Source organism: Arvicanthis niloticus, chromosome 4 (genome assembly GCF_011762505.2).
Source record: "Arvicanthis niloticus isolate mArvNil1 chromosome 4, mArvNil1.pat.X, whole genome shotgun sequence".
NCBI classification, from domain to species: Eukaryota; Metazoa; Chordata; class Mammalia; order Rodentia; family Muridae; genus Arvicanthis; species Arvicanthis niloticus.
The window spans coordinates 59372846-59392745 of record NC_047661.1 but is presented as its reverse complement, the minus strand read 5'-3'; the positions used below and the strand labels follow the sequence as shown (position 1 = coordinate 59392745).

Below are 19900 nucleotides of genomic sequence, written 5' to 3'. Positions count from 1 at the left end.
GTTAGCTGAGTCCCCTTCAGAGAGATTATGATGATCCATTGTACATGTTATATTGATTGAGGGAAAGGATGCTCTAATCACTGGTAGTCATTATTCCTTGGCATGTCTGTGACAATGTCTGCAAAAAAAAAAAAAAAAAAAAAAAGACTAGCACTTGAATTGGTAGACTCAACAAAGAAGATACCCTCCAGTGTGCGTAGGCACCATCCAATCTGTTGAGGGCCCTAAGAGAACCAAAGTTGTCTGCTGGGGCCCTCCAGCAGCTGCATTTCCTAGTTTGGTCATGAACACTGGCTTTCTTGGTTCTTCTGCTTACAGATGGATCACAAGTCACAAGACTTCTCAGCATCTGCCATCACATGAGCCAACCCCTCTCAATGAACTCCTTTATCTACACATATATCCTGTTTGTCACAGGAGCAGAAGCAGCTCTGCATTGAGCAGGCTGCCTAAGCAGCCCAGAGACCTGCACTCAGGAGACTTCTCTGCACCACAGAAAAGTATTTCGGGATGAGTCAGTATAAAGCAGAGTATAATTTAACAACATGAATGAGGACAGTCCAAGTGCAGGCGTGGGCCTGAGCTTATTAAAGATAGTCATATTCAAGTGGCTTACAACAGACAAACAATTGCAGTGCTCTTTTTAAATGGTTTGTTTATTTTTATTTTATGTGTGAGAGTTTCAGCTGCATGTACCTACGTGTACTGTGTGTGTGTGTACCTGGTGCCTATGAAAGCCAGAAAAGGGTTCTTGATCCTCTGGAGCTGGAGTTACAGATAGATACAGGCCTCCATGTGATGCCAGGAAACAAGTCCTGGTCCTCTGCATAAGCAGCCAGCACTCTTAACTGCTGATCCATTGTTCCTGTCTCCAGTCTTGACAGTTCTTAAAACACATCTGTGTTCTCTCTCTCCTCTCTCTCTTGCACACACACACACACACACACACACACACACACACACACACACACTTTTTAGTAAATGAGATGATTAACTGGTTTCTAGGACAAGATGGACAGGATTATAGGCTAATAAGATAAAAACCATTGGCTGCAAGAGTCAAATGAATCCTTTCTATACCAACTCACAGAGTGTTAGTACCTGTTGTTCTTATTTTATTCCATCTGTCCACTCATACGTGTGCATGCTTGTGCAAGGAGATCAGAGAACAGCTTGAGGAGATAGGTTCTCTTCTTCCATCCCCTGCATCCCTGGGATGGAACTCAAGTCCTCAAGCTTGAATACAAGTGCCTTTGTCCTCTGTGATGCTTCGCTAAGCCATCATCCGTATTCTGTATTTTGACTTTCAATAAATTTTATAATTTTATTTAAGAGATTTCACTGAGAAAACAATAAAGGTCATATGCCATTGGTCCTCAACCATGGTACGTTTTGGAAAGTGTTACCCCGTATAAATGATCTAACCACCTTGCTGATTTAGCATCTCCTTCAGTGCCAGTATTCTTGAAAATGTTGGCAGTCTATCCCTGACAGATGATCCATGGGATATTTTTTTTCTAAAAGGCAATAACTGTGGTCAATGAAGCCTTTTTGACACTTTTAATAGGTGTTGGGAAAGGATCTACCTGTCTTGAGATAATTGCCAGAAACTGGGGCTAGCAAGACAAGGAGGCATTTTATTCCTTATCTCTCACTGTGGATGAAATTGACTGGGATTACAGGCAGCACATTGGGATCTGCGTGTGCTGGTTTTCCCCTTGTAAGAAAAGAAGGATAGGAAATGGATCCAGAGTGGCAGACAAGAAGCTGCCTGTAGGAGAAGATGTCTCACTCTGAACACCCTAAAGACATCTCTGCATTCTTCCTGACTAGAAGACGGTAGGATTTCCATCAACCAAAATTCTAAAACCTGCCTTTTTCTCCTAAGATATTTTAATGGAGCCTGCTTTCCTTTAGTCTTCTTGCAATCATATGGTAAGGAATGGGTTTGTGGCGTCCCTAACAGCATCACAAATCACTTATCTTCAGGCCTGATTATCAGGTGCTTACTTGAGTCACTAGTGATAGGTGTCAGATGACAGACAAGGGAACATGTATTCAGAGCTCATCAGGTGCTAGTGTGCTTAGCTCATTCTCTTATTGCAGATAATAATAGGTGCTACGAGGCATGACATCCTGTCCATGATCACACGGTGAGCTGGGATTGTTTGAGTCCCCAGTGCTCAAACTCTGTGTGGACCCTAAGAGGAGAACAGAGACACCACTGGAAGCCTGACCACAGCTGGGCTTGTAGGTCCACGGGAATCAAAGTCACACGGAGGATGCAAAATCAGTTGCTTAGACGATCTTAGGGTTCCCTCCCCCCCTTTCCTTTGCCCTTTAAAAATACTTAGGAAGGCTGAGCATGGAGGTGTATGGCTTTAATCCCAGCACTTGGTAGGATCTCTACGAGTTCCAGGACAGCCAGATGACATAGCCAATTGTCTCAAAGCAAACAAAAAATGCTTGGGACCGCAGATTTTAAAAGAGAAAGTGCACTTGGTTGGCTCTTAAGAGAAAAGGGGGGCTGGAACATGGGCTGTGTTGGTAGAGCGCCTGCCCAGCATGCACAGCTCCACATGCAGCCAAGGGATGGTAGAGCGTGCCTGTACCACAAGCACTCAGGAGGCCCAACCAGGAGGAGCAGAAGTTCGAGGTAACTCAGCTACATAGTGAGTTCAAAGCTATACACAAGACCTTGTCTCAAAAAAATAAAAGAAAGAGAGAGAGAAAAAAACCAACTGTTTTTTTTTTTGCTTGTTTGTTTTTGTTTTTTGTTTTTGTTTTCCATATCTTCACCTTAGCATCGTTCTCTCCCAGATAATTATTTTCTCTAGGGGAAAACTTTAGTGACTGAGTTCATATTAAATAAGTATTACTAGGGATAGAGAGATGGCTCAGCGGTTAAGAGCACCGCCTGCCCTTCCAGAGGTCCTGAGTTCAATTCCCAGCAACCACATGGTGGCTCACAACCATCTGTAATGGACTCCAATGCCCTCGTCTGGTGTGTCTGAAGACAACAGTGTAATCATATACATAAAATAAATTAAAACATCTTTAAAAAAAAATAAGTATTACTATTTCAAAACTGTACATTGATGAGACCATTGTGTTCAGGATGGTAAGGAGGAAAGGCTCAAATCAATATCTGATTTTTAGTTGCCACTTCTTCAGTAGAAATGTGATGCTTCTTCATGTTTACTAACACACTTTCCAGCACATAATGTCAACCAAGGAATGCTTAATTCGTTTGAACTAGTCACGTGACTAATGTGTTTCTCCATGACTGGACACTGTTCTTGTAAAGCCTACAAGGCGAGGAGATGGTTCAGTGGTTACAAAATGTGCTGTTCTTACAGAAGATCTAAGTTTGACCCCAGAACCCACATGGCAGCTGGAATAACCATCTGTAACTCTGATTTCAGAGACTCAAAAGGGTTCCTCTAGCCTCCATGAGTACCAAGCATGCACACAGTACACAGCCATACATGCAAGCAAAACACTCACACACATGAAATAAGTACATCTTAAAAACAGCAAACAAAACACCTACAAGGCATCCATTTGGGAAAATTAAGATAAGGGCTCAAAAAGGCAGAAGAATTCTCCTCCCTTCCTTTAGCTTGTATAATAAAGGGGTTTATTTGTTCTTTAAAAACAAAAGCAAACAACCTTGTCCATAGACACCCTCTCCCAAGGGTTGGGTCAATGTTTCTCAGCCCCATGGCAACAAATCACATCAGTGATGGTTTGGTCAACAATTTAAGGGGTAGTGATTGACTCAGAATTGCAGGCACCCCCAGGTAAGGTCTTTCAGTGTGGTACTTAGGTTTTGGTAAAACTAAAAATGTGTCTTATAAAAAGAAAAATACTCAGAGAAAAATATTAAATACACAAGTTCACTGTTCCTGGCATTAACAGCACCATGTCCTCAAGAGCAAAAATAACTCAGCAGGTATCATTAGAAAAGCTATAAGCTTGTTTCAAACAAACGGCTTCTCATATCTTATTAGAAAATAATTTCCAACTAAGTTGGTGATTTTTTTTTTGTCTCCTCCTCCTCAGCCTCCTTCTCTTCCTTCTCCTTCCATTTCTGAGCTGGATCTCAGATTATCGATCATGTTAGGCAAGTGTCCTACCATTGAGCTACAGCCCCCACCTTGTAAGTGTCTATTTTTATTTTATTTAGTTGTCCCCGGTCAAAGATTTGTGGTAAGAAGCTGAATACTGTGCACAGATTCCAGAGACAACACAAATGACTCAAGGCAAATTACACACTATGCCAACAGGAGGAGTACAGTATAAAATAAATTAAATATCAACAAATAGAATGTAGCTTCACCAATCTGGCGTCTCAGCTCATTATTGTGTATGAGTTTTCACTGTGAATCCCGTTTTGGAAATCTGAGCTCTTTCCTTCATGGATTGAAGTCGTGAGATTTAAGCCAAATGTGTGTGTAGCAGGAGAGCTGTCTCGTTCCTTCCTCAAACAGGAAACCACCGGCAATTCTGTGTGAAGTCATGTTCTATTTTTAAAATAATTGGATTTGAGACATAACTATTAGTGTGACAGTTTCACAGGGCAAAAGAGATGAATAAATAGGACTGAAACTCGGGCTAATGGAGCAATACTCTTGAAAATTACACATACACTGGGGGTTTCTTTCTACCCACTCTGCTTCCACCCATCACACTGGCTCCTGCCCTTTTCCTGGAGGCTTCCTGTGCTTATTTGCTTCTAACAAAAGTCATATGTAATGGCCACCCCTTCAGAAAGGGGGAGTGCTGCAGTACTCCTGGCTTCCATGCACTGTTTTTCTCCTATACAGACTATGGCTGACTAAATGTGTTAGCTCTTTTACTAAGCCTGCAATCTGAGTATCACATACACAAACTGCCCAGACACACGGAGGCTAGGCAGAGGCTTCCATTCTCTCTGAACTAGGCTGGGTAAACGATTCCAGCAGTTCTGAATTCTGAATACTGGTGGCTTCATGAAAAAAATGTCAGGTTAAGCTAGATGATCTGTTCTTGTGCTTCTGTATTTAATTAGTTTTTAAAAATTTTTCCCTGAATGGGCCTTTCTGTGTTGCTTAGGCTGTTTTTTAAACCCTGGGCTCAAGCAATCTTCCTATCTCTGTTTCTTCAGTCTCTGGTGTGATTGAGACTATGGTACACAACCACAGCATACGCTTATGGGTTTTTTTAGTATCTCATATTCACTGCTTAACACCTAGCTTTAGTTTGGATCAAGTGGAAATTCATGAGAAAAAAAAACTTGTAAAGAATGTATTTGTAAGCAAGGCATGATGGGACATGTCTTTGATCCTAGCATGGTAGGCTGAGGCAGAAAGTGTCAGACCATGATGGAGCACAGAAAGTTTGCAAAGTCAGGCCAGCCTCTAGGCAACCCAAGGAGATCCTGTTTCAATAACCAAAAACTTGGGTAAGCAAGATGGCTCAGTGGGCAAAGGCACTTGCTACCAAGCTTGAAGACCTGAGTTCAGTCCCTGGGACACACATGGTAGAAGGAGAAAACCAGCTTTTACAAGTTTTCCTCTAAGCTCCATGTTTATGCATTAGTGTCCATGTATATTCCCCACCCCAACAAAGAATATGGTATTTTGCATATTTCTGATGGCTAAGGATGTTGAATACTTCTCAAGCAATTATTAGACATTCATAATTCTTCTTCTAAGAACTGTCTATTCAGGTTCTTGAGGCTATTTATTGATTAAAGTTATTTGGGATAATATATATACATATACACACATATACATGTATATGTATACATATATATGTATATGTGTGTGTGTGTGTGTGTGTGTGTGTGTGTGTGTGTGTGTGTATACATATATATCCCTCTCTCTGGTGAATGGTTGAGAGATTTCTCCCCACCCCATTCCATAGACTGTCTCTCTCTCTCTCTCTCTCTCCTCTCTCTCTCTCTCTCTCTCTCTCTCTCTCTCTCTCTCTCTCTCTGGTGGTTATTTCTTTTACTATACAGAAGAAGCTTTTCAATTTCATGTGATCCTATTTGTGAATTTATGAAATTATTTTCCTGTGCTATTAGAGTTCTTTCCAGAAACATCTTACCTATATCTTCAAATACTTAAAGTATATTCTAGAACTTTCAAAATTTAGTTGAAGTCTTTGATCTCTTTTTGATTGACTTTACATGTTATGAATCTGATTTTATTCTTCTATCTGTAAATATCCAGTTTCCTCCAGCATCACTGTTGAAAAAGCCATCTCTTCTTCAACGTATGTTTTTTTTACACAGACTTTGCCAAAACTGACAAGGCTGAAGCTATGTGAGCTTACCTCTAAGTTTTTTATTCTGTTCCATTGATTTGATATTTGAAATAAAAGTTCCACTGCCTTTTAATGGTACCATCCTATAGACTGAGGCTTTTACTTGGACATTTGGAGGACCTTTAAGATTTAGATGACAGCATAACATTAATATTCCTCAAGAGCTGAAGCTGGTTGTAATTAGAGCTCTAGAGGCAAACTCGGTTTACATAGGATAAAGTGCCAAGTTAAATGACATATCAAGGAAGTAAGTGACAAGCCTAGGACGTGAGATGGTTGTCATGGACACGCAAGCCAGCTTCTGCAGCAATTAAATAGTAGGAAGAAGGACAGATGACTGCAAGCCTTGAAAGGACGCAGAAGAATTGACAATGAGCTGTGCACCCAGTGCAGGCTTTCTTTAGATCCTCATTCTCACAGTCAATTGGGAAAATATGTATGTGTCATGTATTTGTGTATGTGAACAAGTGTGTAGCAGGCAAGTGGAGTTCAGAGATTAATGCTGGGTACCTTTCTCTAGTAGGCTTCACTTGATATTCTCTCTCTCTCTCTCTCTCTCTCCTCCCTCCCTCTCACCTTCCTCCCTCTCCCTCCCTCTCCCTCTCTCCTTATCCCTTCCTCTCCTTCCCTCTCCCTTCCTTTCCCTATCTCCCTCTTCCTTCCTTCCTCTCCTTCTCTCTCTCCGTCTCCCTTTTCCTCTCTCTCTCCCTCTCCCTTTCTCTCTCTCTCCCTCTCCCTTTCTCTCTCTCTCTCTCTCTCTCTCTCTCTCTCTCTCTCTCTCTCTCTCCCTCCCTCCCTCTCCCTCTCCCTCTCCCTCTCCCTCTCCCTCTCCCTGTGAGTGTGAGTGTGTGTGTGTGTGTGTGTGTGTGTGTGTGTGTGTGTGTTTGCCACATGGATTCAAGTGTGTGAATGTAGGTTCATACATGCCTGGCACACATGTGTAAGTCAAAAACAGCCTCTCGCACTGGCCCTTGCCTTTCCCCTTTTTGGAGCCAAGATCTCTGTGTGAGTTTCTTAGCCCACTAGGCTAGCAGGCTTTCTAGTTTCCAAGCTTTGCCAGGCTGCATTACTCCGTAAGGGCCTGGGGTTACAGATGCTCAAGAAATGGATTCAAGTTTTGCATGGGTTCTGGGGATTTGCCTCAGGACCTCACACTTGAACTTTACCAAGGAAGCCATCTTTTCAGCTCCACCTTATTGCTTTTGAGACAGGACCTCTCATTGAATCTGGAGCTCACTGATTGGCTTAACTAGTTGCCCAGAGAGCTCCAAAGATCTGTGTGTCTCTATCCACTCCACCAGTGCTGGGGTTATATATGGCCACCCCAAGCCTGGGTGCTGGAAATCCAAATTCAGGTTTTCATGCTTGCTCAGCAAGCACTTTATCCACTGAGCCATCTCCCCAGCTCCTAAAACTACAATTAGTGACAACCAGAAAAATTTAGTTGTGGTGTAGTTATTATACAATGTCAAAGGATAATTGTTAATTGTAATAATTTAGATCCTCATTCTCACAGTCAATTGGGAAAATATATGTGTGTCATGTATTTGTTTTTTTGTGTGTGAACAAGTGTGTAGAAGATAAGTAGAGTTCAGAGATCCATGCTGGGTACCTTTCTCTAGTAGGCTTGTGGTTATGTAAGGATAGTTTGATAATTTTTAGAAAGGCAAAAATGATATATATGTATTTTGCTCTAAAATATTTTGGTAAAAGAAACCAATGCATTGGTAAAATGTGGCAAAATGTTGGTAGCCATTGAATATGGGTGATAGGTAAGAGATCATTAGCATATGTTTTATTCATAATAAAAATGTTAAAAGCTAATGTGAAAAGATTTATATATCTTTTCAAAATAACTAAAATTGATTTTTTAATATTAGTGAGCTTAATTACATTATTCATTATATTAGATATAAGTCCTTAAGGCTCCTGCCATTAATAAGAATCATGTGTCTTTTTGCATCTCAGCTGCTAATCATAAATAAAAGAAAATATTAGGAGCTGGCTCTGTCAGTAAAGTGATTGCTTTACTATGTGTTTGCCACATGCATGCAAGCGTGTGAAAATAGGTGAATGTATATAAAATGTATGGACTGATAAATTCAGATAGATCCTAAGCGGTCAAGAAGAGTCTTACATTGTTGGCAGTGACAGTGACTAAAGTGTCATAAAGTGAGGACCCAGGTTTGATCCCCCAGAGCTCAAGTGAAACAAGCCTGTGATCTTAGGGCTGAGGAGAGAAGGGAGAGATTGAAGGACCCGTGGAACTCACTGGCCAGGCTGTCTAGCTGAGTCAACAAGCCTCAGGTCAGTGAGCAACCCTGTCTTCAAAAGTAGTGTAGGGAAAATGGGAGGAAGACACTGTATGCCAACTTCTGGCCTCCAGACACATACATGCGCATGCATATGTATATGTACCTGCATATTTCATATGTGCACACTTGTATATGTACATATACATACAACCATTTACATACATGAAAGAAAACAGAAAGAGGGAAAATAATGAAGTATTCATGAGGCTGGGACTGTACGATGGTGTTAGAACACTTGTCTAGTCTGTAGGAAACCCTGGCTTCAAACCCCCAAACCACCAAACTTGGAAACAAAAAAGTTCATGTATTTTTTTTTAAAAAAGTGAACATTTCTAAATTAAATATAAAAACATAGGCAAAAATGAAGATGATAATGTTTCAACATTATGTAAAAACATGAAGCTTATCAATGGTGATGAAAATGTGAGATATGTAAATATACGTGAAACTAAGTATGGCTGATAAATCCGAAGAGATCTTATGTCCAAGAAGAGTCTTACATGGTTGTCAGTGACAGCTGCTAACACTGACTTAAGGAAATGAAGGACTGGATTGGCTGCAGGAAATACAAAGTGTAAAGGGAACAAAAAATGGCTTCAAAATCAGCCACAGACCTAAATGAAAACACAAAATTGTAAATCTCCTAGGAAATACAATGATCTGTCTAAAAAATATCTATTTATAATTGTATGCTTATGTACTTTTTAGCTGCATGTTTGTCTGTGTACTGTGCATTTGCCTGGTGTCCCCAGAGACTAGAAGAGGACATCAAATCCCCTGGAATTGGAGTTACAGATACCTGTAAGCTTCCATGTGGGTTCTGAGAATTGAACCTGGGTCTTCTAGAAGAGCAGCCAGTGTTCCTAACCACAGAGCCATCTCTCCAGCCCCAAAGATTACTTAATTATACTTTGTACATGTTGGTTTGCATATATGTTTGTGCACTAATTGTGTGCAGTAGTAGAGGAAGATGTCACAGCTGGAGCTATAGAAGCCTGTGGCCTGCTGTGCGGATACTGGGAAATGAACCCAAGTACACTTTTAAGAACAGCAATTATTTTTTGATTGTTTGTCTTTTGTTTGTTTCTTTAGTTATAGGCTTAGCTTCTTTACACTAAAAAAATGCTTATTTCACAATTTTAATGTTTGTTTTGATTCTGATACAGTTTTTTACACTGTACATTGCACTGACACACTAACAAAGAGAGCTAACACTTTGAGATCAAGAGATTTCAACAGAAAATCAAAGGATAATTATAGCTGCCACTACAAAAAAGCTCCTGGATCAGCATTGCTTGGCCTTAATGAGTTGATGGCTTCTACTCCAGAATACGCATTTCCTCTTAGACAGTTGCCCTCCCTTTAGATAAGAATAACTCGTGTTCATGCCTTTAAATATTATTTATTTATATATATCTCCTCTGTGTTAAAACACAGTGACCTTCCTACCATCTACTGTGCTCGCCTAAACAATCACAAGTAGATGTTAAAAAAGTTAAATATTAATACTCTCTCACAAAAGGAAGAGATGAATAGGCCATCCCAGTCAGTGTTACATATACATATAAAAAAAGGAGATCTTTCTGTATGACTATAAAATCTCATGGTATTTTTTTTTAAGTTTCAAGAATAAAAGATAAAAATAATTTATATGTATATATAAATTATATAAATAAAAATTATATATATATATATATATACTGACATGAATATGTGTTTACAAAATAAACTAGAAAGCCTTTACAAGTTATAAAGGTCTGAGTCAGTTATTTAAGGATGTATAGAGGATGAGACTTAAATGTATTATACATGATATTAAATGTATCATACATGATATTAAATGTATCACACATGATATTAAATGTATCACACATGATATTAAAGTTTCTAAGTCCAGGATTAGCAATTACAAAAAAAAAAACTGGCTAATTTATGTCAAAGTTTATTTTAAACTATCTGGTTATTAAATGTATTACATAAATTTAAAGTATCAGTTTAGTGAAACTGGTCTTTTAGGTATCCTATCCATCCTCTCTTTAACTGGGAATCTTTTAACTGGAATCTGCCTTGCCACAGCAGGGTCAAAACAGATGTGTCCCTGTCATCTGAATGACCCATAAGACCTACAGCTTTGGGGTCTGAGAGTGAGTGGTATGATATACAGGTTTTTGGACATGAACAATTCATCATTACTTGAGTTTTCAGGTCTCTAATTACCCACAGATTACCCCGTTGGATGGACATTTCCCAGTATGTAATAAAACTCCACCCCCCTGGTTTCAGGATGGAACTCCCCATTGATTGGGGAATTCCACTGTTCTCAAGAACTCTGAGCTTCTGAAGAGGCGACATGAGGTGCCGGTCGACTTGCCCTGGAGGCATACATCTGGTTTGAAGGGAGATAGCTTCCAAGGACCCTCTCATTAGCTATGTCCTATGAGTCTGTCTACAAGATGAAAGGTTCAATCAGACCTCTGGCTGCCAGCCACAGCCCTCGGCAATGTGGTCATCTATGGACTTTTGGAGAAGATACCTATGTTTGGACTACCTGTGTTAACCCTCAATACTACTAGAAGTATCTAGCTACTGACTAGAAGTCCCTCAACTCAAGAGAGTAGGGTGTATGTACTTCTAAATTACCTGAGCCCATTGTATCCTCTGTGTTTGTGGTGCTTTTGCCCCTAAGAGCCTTCTCTTGCTTCAGCAGCCTTCCTTTCTTACGGTTCCTGTGTATCTAATGGTATGTGTTGTGGTCATTTTGGATAACAGGTTTTTATTAAAACTACACCAGGCTCTTAGAGATTATTTAGGTCCTATTTTAACTCGAATTTTTGCAGTAGTATAGAATCTACACCCGCTTCTACAGTCGCCCTTACCCAACAAGAGCGGATTGCCCTTTTTGTTAATGAGTTTAGCGGCAAGTACTCTTAGCCACAGAGCCATCTCTCCAGTCCTGACAGTATGCTCTTGGGTCTGGTTATAAATTAACAGCATATGTGTTAAGAGACAAGTCCCATAAGGACTGGACAGAATCTTATAAAATATTGGTCTAATAAAGGGCTTTTATTCAAGATACATAGAAAATTCTCAAGACTCAGTGATAAGAAACCAAAACTGCCCTACTTACTGTACAGTGGGCAAACTTGAATGTATGACACTAACGGAGGCAGAGACAGCAAGTAACTATTGGAAATATGCACAGCAATGCTGACTGGTAGAGAATTATGAATTCACAGAGCAGCTGTACATCTGTTAGGATAGTTAAAAGTAAAAATAACAGAGTCTCATGTGCTGACCAGGACAGAGAGCTACATGTGTGTCCCTGCTAACAGACACAGAAAATGGCAGAGTTAATTTAGAAGATCGTTGGGCCACTTCTTATGGATTATGAAGCTGGTTGGCTTTTTGTTGTTGTTTGTTTTGCGTTCTGTTGGTGTGTGCATATGTTATCTTGGAGGAGGACGACCTCAGTTGAGAAACTGCTTCATCAGATTGGTCTATAGGCAGGACTATGGGGCACTTTCTAGATTTATGTGGGAGGGTCCAGTACAATGTGGGTTGTGCTACCACAGGGCAGGTGGTCCTCAGTTATGTAAGGAAGCAGGCTGAGCAAGCCATGGGGAGCAAGTCAGTAAGCAGCACTCCTCCATGCTCTTTGCTTCAGTTTCTGCCTCCAGGTTCCTGCCTTGAATTCCCACCCTGTCTTCCCTCAGAGACGGACTATGACCTTGGATATGTAATCCAAATAAACTATTTCCCTTCCCTAAGGCACTTTTGATCCTGGTGTTTATTGCAGCAATACAAAGCTAATTAGAATAGAAGGTAAGCATTTGATACACAAACCACAAAGCTAGAGATTTTTGAAATTGACTTGAAAATATGTCTAGCCAAAAGCATGAACACAAATGTCTATAGAGGTTCCATTCACAAGTGCCCCAATCTAGACGAGAGCCTTGAAAAGCTGAATGGGTTAGCAGAGGGAAGAGTTGCCACACAGAGTACTATTATTCAGCAATTTGAGAAAAAAATCAGCCACTAAGCCATGAAAGCCCTTTTAGTTATGTAATGAAATAAAGGCAGTAGTCTAACAAGCACACATAGGGTGTGATTCCAGCTCTGACACATTATAGAACGGGAAAGTTTATAATACGTGCTCCTGAGTGTGGTGGTTTGTTTGCTTGCTTGCTTATTTTACATTTTGTTTAGTTTTCAGGCAGGGTCTCATATTTTGGTCATTAACTATATAAATAGATAGGGTGGTCCCAAGCCCATAGGATAGGGGGTCCTCCTACCTAACTCTGGCTTGATGATAAGACTACAGAGTAAAGCTATCTATCAGTGGTTGCCAGGAATGTAAGAAAAGAGAAAAAAATGAATGAGGCAGGGGGAATTCTTAGTTATGCTTTTATGCAGTAGATATACTGATATCCTTAAGAATTTGTCAAAAAAAAAAAAAACATTTTAAAAAGGACAATTTAATGTGTGATAATAAAAAAATGACTTGGGACATGCAAAAAGGAAGATCCTAGGTAGTATTCAGACTGTAAAACAAAACCCTATACTACAAATATAGGAAAGAGTTCAGCAAAGGGGCTGGAGAGGAAGCGCTGCTGACCTTAGTAACTGGAATGAGGAGAGTTTGTGAGAACAGAGGCCCAGGAGCTGTAAGGACAAGCTATCCTTGGTTGGTGAAGTTTTGCCCACAGGACCAGTTAATAACAGATCTGGATCCTGGGCTTGAGTAAAGCGGCAGTGGGGAGGGAAACACATTTCTCACACTGCTGTTGAGACTCAGAGATAAGCCAAAGGAAGTGGCCAGAATGACCCCAGGGGAAAGAATTACTGTTAGACACAAGATTAAAACTCATGTTGAGGGTTAGAAACAGCCCCCTCGTGACTCTGTGAAGGAGAGTCAGGAGAAGAAAATAGATGTAGGACTTTAGGACTGAGCTCTGCACAGTCTCTTATTATCTTCACATTGACCAGGCAAGGGTCTCTGTGTTAATTACCCAGCAGAGAGGAAGGCAGGCAGGCATGGATGAAAAGAAACTTCTCCACTAGCTGCGGAGTTATTGACATTTAATAGCTGCTGGGAGAGGAAAGTCGGCTTTTTTTTTTTTTTTTTTTTTTTAAGATGATGTGACCCCTGGTAGGTCAACCACATGCCAGGATAGAAACTACTTCCAAAACTAGCTGGGTAACACAAACTAGACTTGTTGGAAGAAAGAAAACACACAAAGGAAGAAATGTCAAAGTTGGTGGAGAAAGGAATTAGAGGGGGACAGTGAATGTTCAAAACGCATTGTATGACATTCTCCAAGAATAAAAATAGTGTTTAAAAAAAAAGGAAATATAGGCTCTATTACAAAGAGAGAGAGAGAAAGAAAGAAAGAAAGAAAGAAAGAGAAAGAAAGAGCTTCAAAAATTCACAAGGTCACAAGACAGTAGGAAGGGGCAGGAAAGAAGGGAGGTGCACCAGAAGTAACTTCAGTGCCTGCAGGGGAGGTAGGCAGAAGCCTTATGAAAAAGGTAAGCCTGGTGGCCCTGGTAGGAAGAGACGGGCAGTTCTTCCCACAAGCCCTCTCAGGCCTCAAATCCAATTGCAGGCTTTGCTAAGACAGTGACTCCTCTGGGCTGGGCCATCAGTTGGGAAGAGTTCCATTTTGTCCCTTTATAGAAAGCAGAGGGCTCCCAACTTGAGACCCATCTTATGTAAGAGAACTAACCCCCGACACTATTAATAATACTCTGCTATACTCGTAGACAGGAACCTAGCATAACTGTCTCCTTAGAGGCTTCATCCAGCAGCAGATGGAAACAGATGCAGAGACCTACAACCAAAACATCAGATGGCCCTCGGGGAGTCTTGTGGCAGAGTCAGGGATAGGACTGAGTGAGCTGGAGGAGCCAAGGACATCACAAGACTTAGAGTCAACTGACCTGGGATCACAAAGACTGAACCACCAACCAAAGAGTATTCAGGGGCTGAACCTAGGCCCACTACACATATGTAACAGATGCGCAACTTGGTCTTCATCTGGGTTCCCTAACAATTAGAGCAGGGGCTGTATCTGACTCCCTTGCTTGCCATTGCATCTCCTTCTCCTATCTGGACTCCCTGGTTGGGCCTTAGTTGGAGAGGATGTGCTTAGTCCTGCTGGGACTAGATGTCCCAGGGTGGAGTGGTACCCAAGGTGGGAGCCTCCCCTTCTCTGAGAAGGAGAAGAGGAGGCAGTAATAGGGTATTATGTGGTACTGAGAGTAAAGGAGGTAGGGGTCTTCAATCAGGATGTGAAGTAAATAAAAACAAATTATTGAATAAAAAAGAAAGAAATCAGAGGGCACTGGATGTTAGAAGGGAACAGTGTTTAAAACTGAGCTGACGTGGGGACCTGAGAACAAAGAACAGCCACAAAGAGCCTGAGTTTAGTGAGCCATGAACCCAGGGAAAGAGACAGCCCCAGAAGCAGTTATAAACTACAAGAAGGTTAAATGAGTCCAGATTGTGAGTTCAAGGCCAGCCTAGACTACCTAGTGAGAGCCTGTCCCTACACACCCTATTTACTCATCCTGAGCTTAATATAGACACAGATGGTTGGTATGCACACCATTATCTATAGATAGATGCTTATGCAAGTGAGCATACACAGACACATTTCCTTGTTCTGTCAGTCTAAATTGTCTGAAAGAAATGACCTTCCAGCAGCAACGATCACCCCGGCACCTGATAAAAGAAACCAAGAGAACAGCCGGTTCTAGGACTAGAGCAAGAGGGAAAGGAGGCAGAATACAAGTCAACCAATCCCATTTCTTATCACAGTATGCCAAGGTGGGCACAGCAGACAGCAGGAAGAGCACAGTGGCCAAAGCTGGATGGACTTTGCGACACCAATTGATTAGCATCCGAGCCTAGCCCACAGTATTCATGAGTTCATATGAGCAGAAATGAGTGAATCAATGAAAAGATGGTGAGGAGATAACTCTCTGCTGCAGAGGTGTCTCAGACGATGAGTGCGGATGCTTCAGCCTCAAGGAAAAGCAGAGGCTACACAGTGGTGGGAGAAGATAAGAAAATGACATCATCACTTCAGCTGGGTACCTATGGTCAGGATCCACAGTATAAGTCTGGTTTGCATGTTTGTACAACTGATGCAAATGTTACATTTCCTTTGTGATTTCTCTCCTAAATAAAACACACACACACACACACACACATCTGTATGTACTCTAAAACTGACAAAGTCTAAGCAAGAAAGATACTCATAAATTGTCACAGCCCATTGACTCCTGGGAGGTGTGGCAGCTGATCACCATGCAGTAGATTTGTGGAATAGAAAGAGACATTAGGCACTGGAGAGAGAGCTCAGAGGATAAGAGCACTGACCTCTCTTCCGGAGGCCCTGAGTTCAATTCCCAGCAACAACATGATGGCTCACAACCATCTGTAATGGGATCTGATGCCCTCTTCTGGTGTGTCTGAAGACAGCAACAGTATACTTATATACATAAAATAAATCTTTTTTTATTATTAAAAAGGACATTAGGTAATACTAAGGACATCTGAATAAATGTGCATTTTAACTAACATTTTAGTTAATCATGAATTGACTCAAGTTACCCTGCTATCAAAAAGTTCTCAACTGAAGAGAGCTGGGGTGAAATCATGTGATTAGTGTTCACAAAGTTCTGGATTCAACCCTCAATACCAGATAAAATAATTGAGGAAGCTGTGGTGGGGTATGAAAATGTTCTGTTCTTCATAAATTTCCTGTAAAACACAGAGAACCACTACCCATCCTCCCTTTAAAAGACTAGTTAAAAAGACTCCACAGTAGGAGAGATTTCAGATGCAGGAGGGAACATCCAGAACCACTCCTCAGGCCTCCATGGGTTCTGCATGAACTACTACAGACTCACATCCACCCAAGCCAGTCTGTTTATATAGGCCTTAGCTTTCCTTTTGGTTTGTCACTTCTGAAATTACCTGGATAATATGTGGGTCTGCACCCATCCTCTGTGGAGGGAGGTGAAGGGCTACTGGCTTTCATCTGGTTGCTATGCTCCACCTTTTGTGAAGCAAGCCAGAATCGAAGGAGACTTTCTTTTACACAAGCTCTAAGACTGGAAAAGGTGGTTCGCCAGCTCCAAAAGATTTACAAGACAGAAGTGGATGAGACCAATCATAGAAGACTCACAAATGCCCACCATAAAAGAGCAGTGAATTGTTTTCTGCAAGGTCATTAGACATGCTCAGAATTTTTAAAAAAAGAAAGGAAATACAATGGAAATTTGCATCGTGTCTGCAGGACTTTACATAATTCATCATGTTTTATGGTGTTTTTTTTTTTAGATTTGATAATAACTTTACACACATAGCCCAAAATATTAAAAGTAAAAGTTAAAAGAATAAAATATAATCAACAATTTTATGAGAGTTAAAGCACATCTTCTTTTAACATAATAAAATAAAACAACCTGGTTTTGCTTAGTGTAGTAGGCATGCTCTTAATCCTAGCATTCAAGAGGCAGACGAAGGTGGAGCTCTATGAATTCAAGGTCAACATGGTCTGCATAGAGAGCTCCAGGCCAGCCAAAAAAACCAAAAACAAAACAACAAAAACATAGAACAATGCTTAGAATTTCACATTCATCATAAAAGTAATCTAATTTTGTTCAAATTCTTATCCATAAAATAGGTCTAGATGTAAAAGATGCAAGAAATCTAAATTACTAATAGTGAAACGTGTGACCAACATACTTTTTATTAACATCAAGCAGTTTCACTTGCACTGATCACGATTATGCTATAGAAAAACTTCATTTATCCAAGTTAGCTTTGGTAGACTGACAGTGGCTATAATGACCTGTTGATAGCTACAGTGTATCCATGACAGGCACGGTCCTGTGATTATTTCACCATCCCACCCTTTATGTGAAGGTGACCGCTTAGATCTCTGAGAAAATGAAGACATGCCCTGCTCACCTGTGACGACCATGCGCTTTCCCACTGTCTCAGAGAGTGGCTCCCGGTGTGACAAAGCCATGGCTGAAGTTTAAGTTTCTTTTCTGCAATTACTGCCTGAACGTCTTCAGAACAGTGAGTGCACCAGTAAATGGCAAGGACCGTGTCTCTTCTCTCCCTGTAAACTGTCTGTAAACTGGGCTACTCGGTCGCCAAGGATGCTTTATGACACAGGGAGCAGATGTTCCAGAGCCAGAGCTCTAAATTCCAGTTTCCAAGAGCAGACAGAACTGGAGTATGCTCAAGTGCTGCATCCCGCCACCACTGTCCCTTATCTGCCCACAGTCAAGCAGAAGAATCTTGTTCACAAAGTCCTACAACAGCCTAACAGGCTCTATCACACATGTCTTTCAGCATTTGTAAAGAATGTCCTACAGGGACAAGTTGCAGAGTGAAAAAAGAAAAAAAGAAAAAAAAGAAAGAAAAATACAAAGCATGGTTACTCGTAAGATACAGTGTGCTTGCCCTGAGACAACTAGACTACACAGACATCCATGCACCAGGATGCTCACACAGGATGCCTTCTCATGTTTACCGACTCCATGCCTCCAAACAGAACGGACTGTTTCCCAGTGTAGACAACTGCAGTCAAATCTTTCTTGTATTCCTGGCTTTCTTTGTTGTTTCCTTTGACTCAGGCCTGTATCATACTCTGCTGTTGCAGAATCTTTTCTACTCTTAGAGGCTACTCAGTCCTGATTACCGTGTTTAAAGGTGTTGGATCATTACAAAGCATCTCTCTGTGAAAATACTCTGTCCTCAAAAGAACCATTGTCTGGTTATAATTCTGGGTTATATATGTTGGATTATATTTTCTACACACACAGTGCTATAAAGTATAATTTCTGCATACATCTGCAGCTCTTTGCCAACATCTTTGTACTAGACTTCTGGAAGCGATATTGTTGGTTTAAGGAGAAAGACATGTAGACCTTTATTCGCCCACCCCATAACAGTTGCATCATTTCAAATTTCTACTCACAGCTTCTGAGAAGGCCTGTTTGGCTGTTCATATCACCTGGTCACGGAATATGTTGCTCAGCTTTGGCTTTTCCCCAGGTGACAGATGAGACATAGTGACAGTAATTTGTGTTTCTCTTGTTGTTGGCGTGATTGGACATCCTTTCAAATGCAGGCTGGAAGTTGAACCCAGGGACTTGCACAGGGTAGTTAGGAGCTCTCCAACTGACATACACTTCTACCCTGTTATGGTCTATGAGTCATCGTCAAACCTCTTGTTCTATTGTGTTTTCATCCAGGTCATCTTTTTTTAGATCCTACGTTTTAAAATAATGAGCTAATGTTCGGAAGAGGCACTCAAATTTGGGGAGGACTGTGGGAAGGGAAACAAATAAGAACAAAATAAAAGGACACATGCCATGACAAAACCCGGTGCCTTGAAAGATAACCTTAAATTTTAATTACGACTAAATCACTTACAAAACATTAATAATAAAATATTAATAATGAAATATTCATGCAAGGATGACTCCAAAATGTAACGAGGGCAATGATGGTTACATTAATACACGTAGTAAAGACTTAATTTTGCTCCTTGAGTCATGGGAACATGGGTATAGCCCTTGCCCAGGGTAGAAGGATTACATGTAGGGAAGCAGGTTTTCTTTGAAGAGGTAATATCTGAACTGCTTTGAAGGATGACCAAAAGCCAGGGTGTGGTTGGGAGATCATTTAGGGACAACGAGAACCAAAGGCTAGAGAAGAGAAATGGTTAACTGTACAGTGCACAGCCAAAATTCAAGTCCAATGATGCTAGCATCCTGTTAGTCCTCTTTCTGTTTAAACCCTAGGGGATTAACTTATAAGGAATGTTTGTTTCAGAGGTTTGGTCCACTGTCTGTTAGTTCTGTGACTTTGGGGCTCGTGGGGAGGCAGCAGCTCATCATCACAAGGAGCATGTACCGGATGCACGAAGCTGCTTATCTCATGGCAGCCAGGAAGCAAAACATGAGAAGGGGCTGGGGGCTAATGTTCTCTCCAAGGGTGTGGCCACAATGACTTCTCTCCCAATAGGCTCCACTTACTAAAGATTCCAGGACTTCCCAGTAGCTCACAGTCCTGTCAACCAAGACTTCAGCCCCTAGGAAAACGTCCGGACGATAGCAGAGAGTGGGCTGGGTAGTGTGAGGCAGGAGAGACTCCGTAAGCCCCACAAGCAGCAGCGAGGAGCACCTGTGGAAGGCATCTGCGTAAGATCAGGAACCAGGTTTGTCTTGGGTTGAAATTA

The 19900-nt window shown here is 41.1% G+C and overlaps 1 protein-coding gene across 1 annotated transcript in view; it reads right to left on the bottom strand.

The window, feature by feature from the left end:
* The window catches only part of Spmip2 (sperm microtubule inner protein 2), an 86045-nt gene extending 68266 nt beyond the window's left edge, over nucleotides 1–17779 (bottom strand). Inside the window, exon 1 of the mRNA XM_034499679.2 lies at nucleotides 17614–17779. Within this exon, the coding sequence (XP_034355570.1) occupies nucleotides 17614–17674 (61 nt within the window). The 5' untranslated portion in view covers nucleotides 17675–17779. The remainder of the gene's footprint in view (nucleotides 1–17613) is intronic.
* Between the last annotated feature and the right edge of the window lie 2121 nt (nucleotides 17780–19900).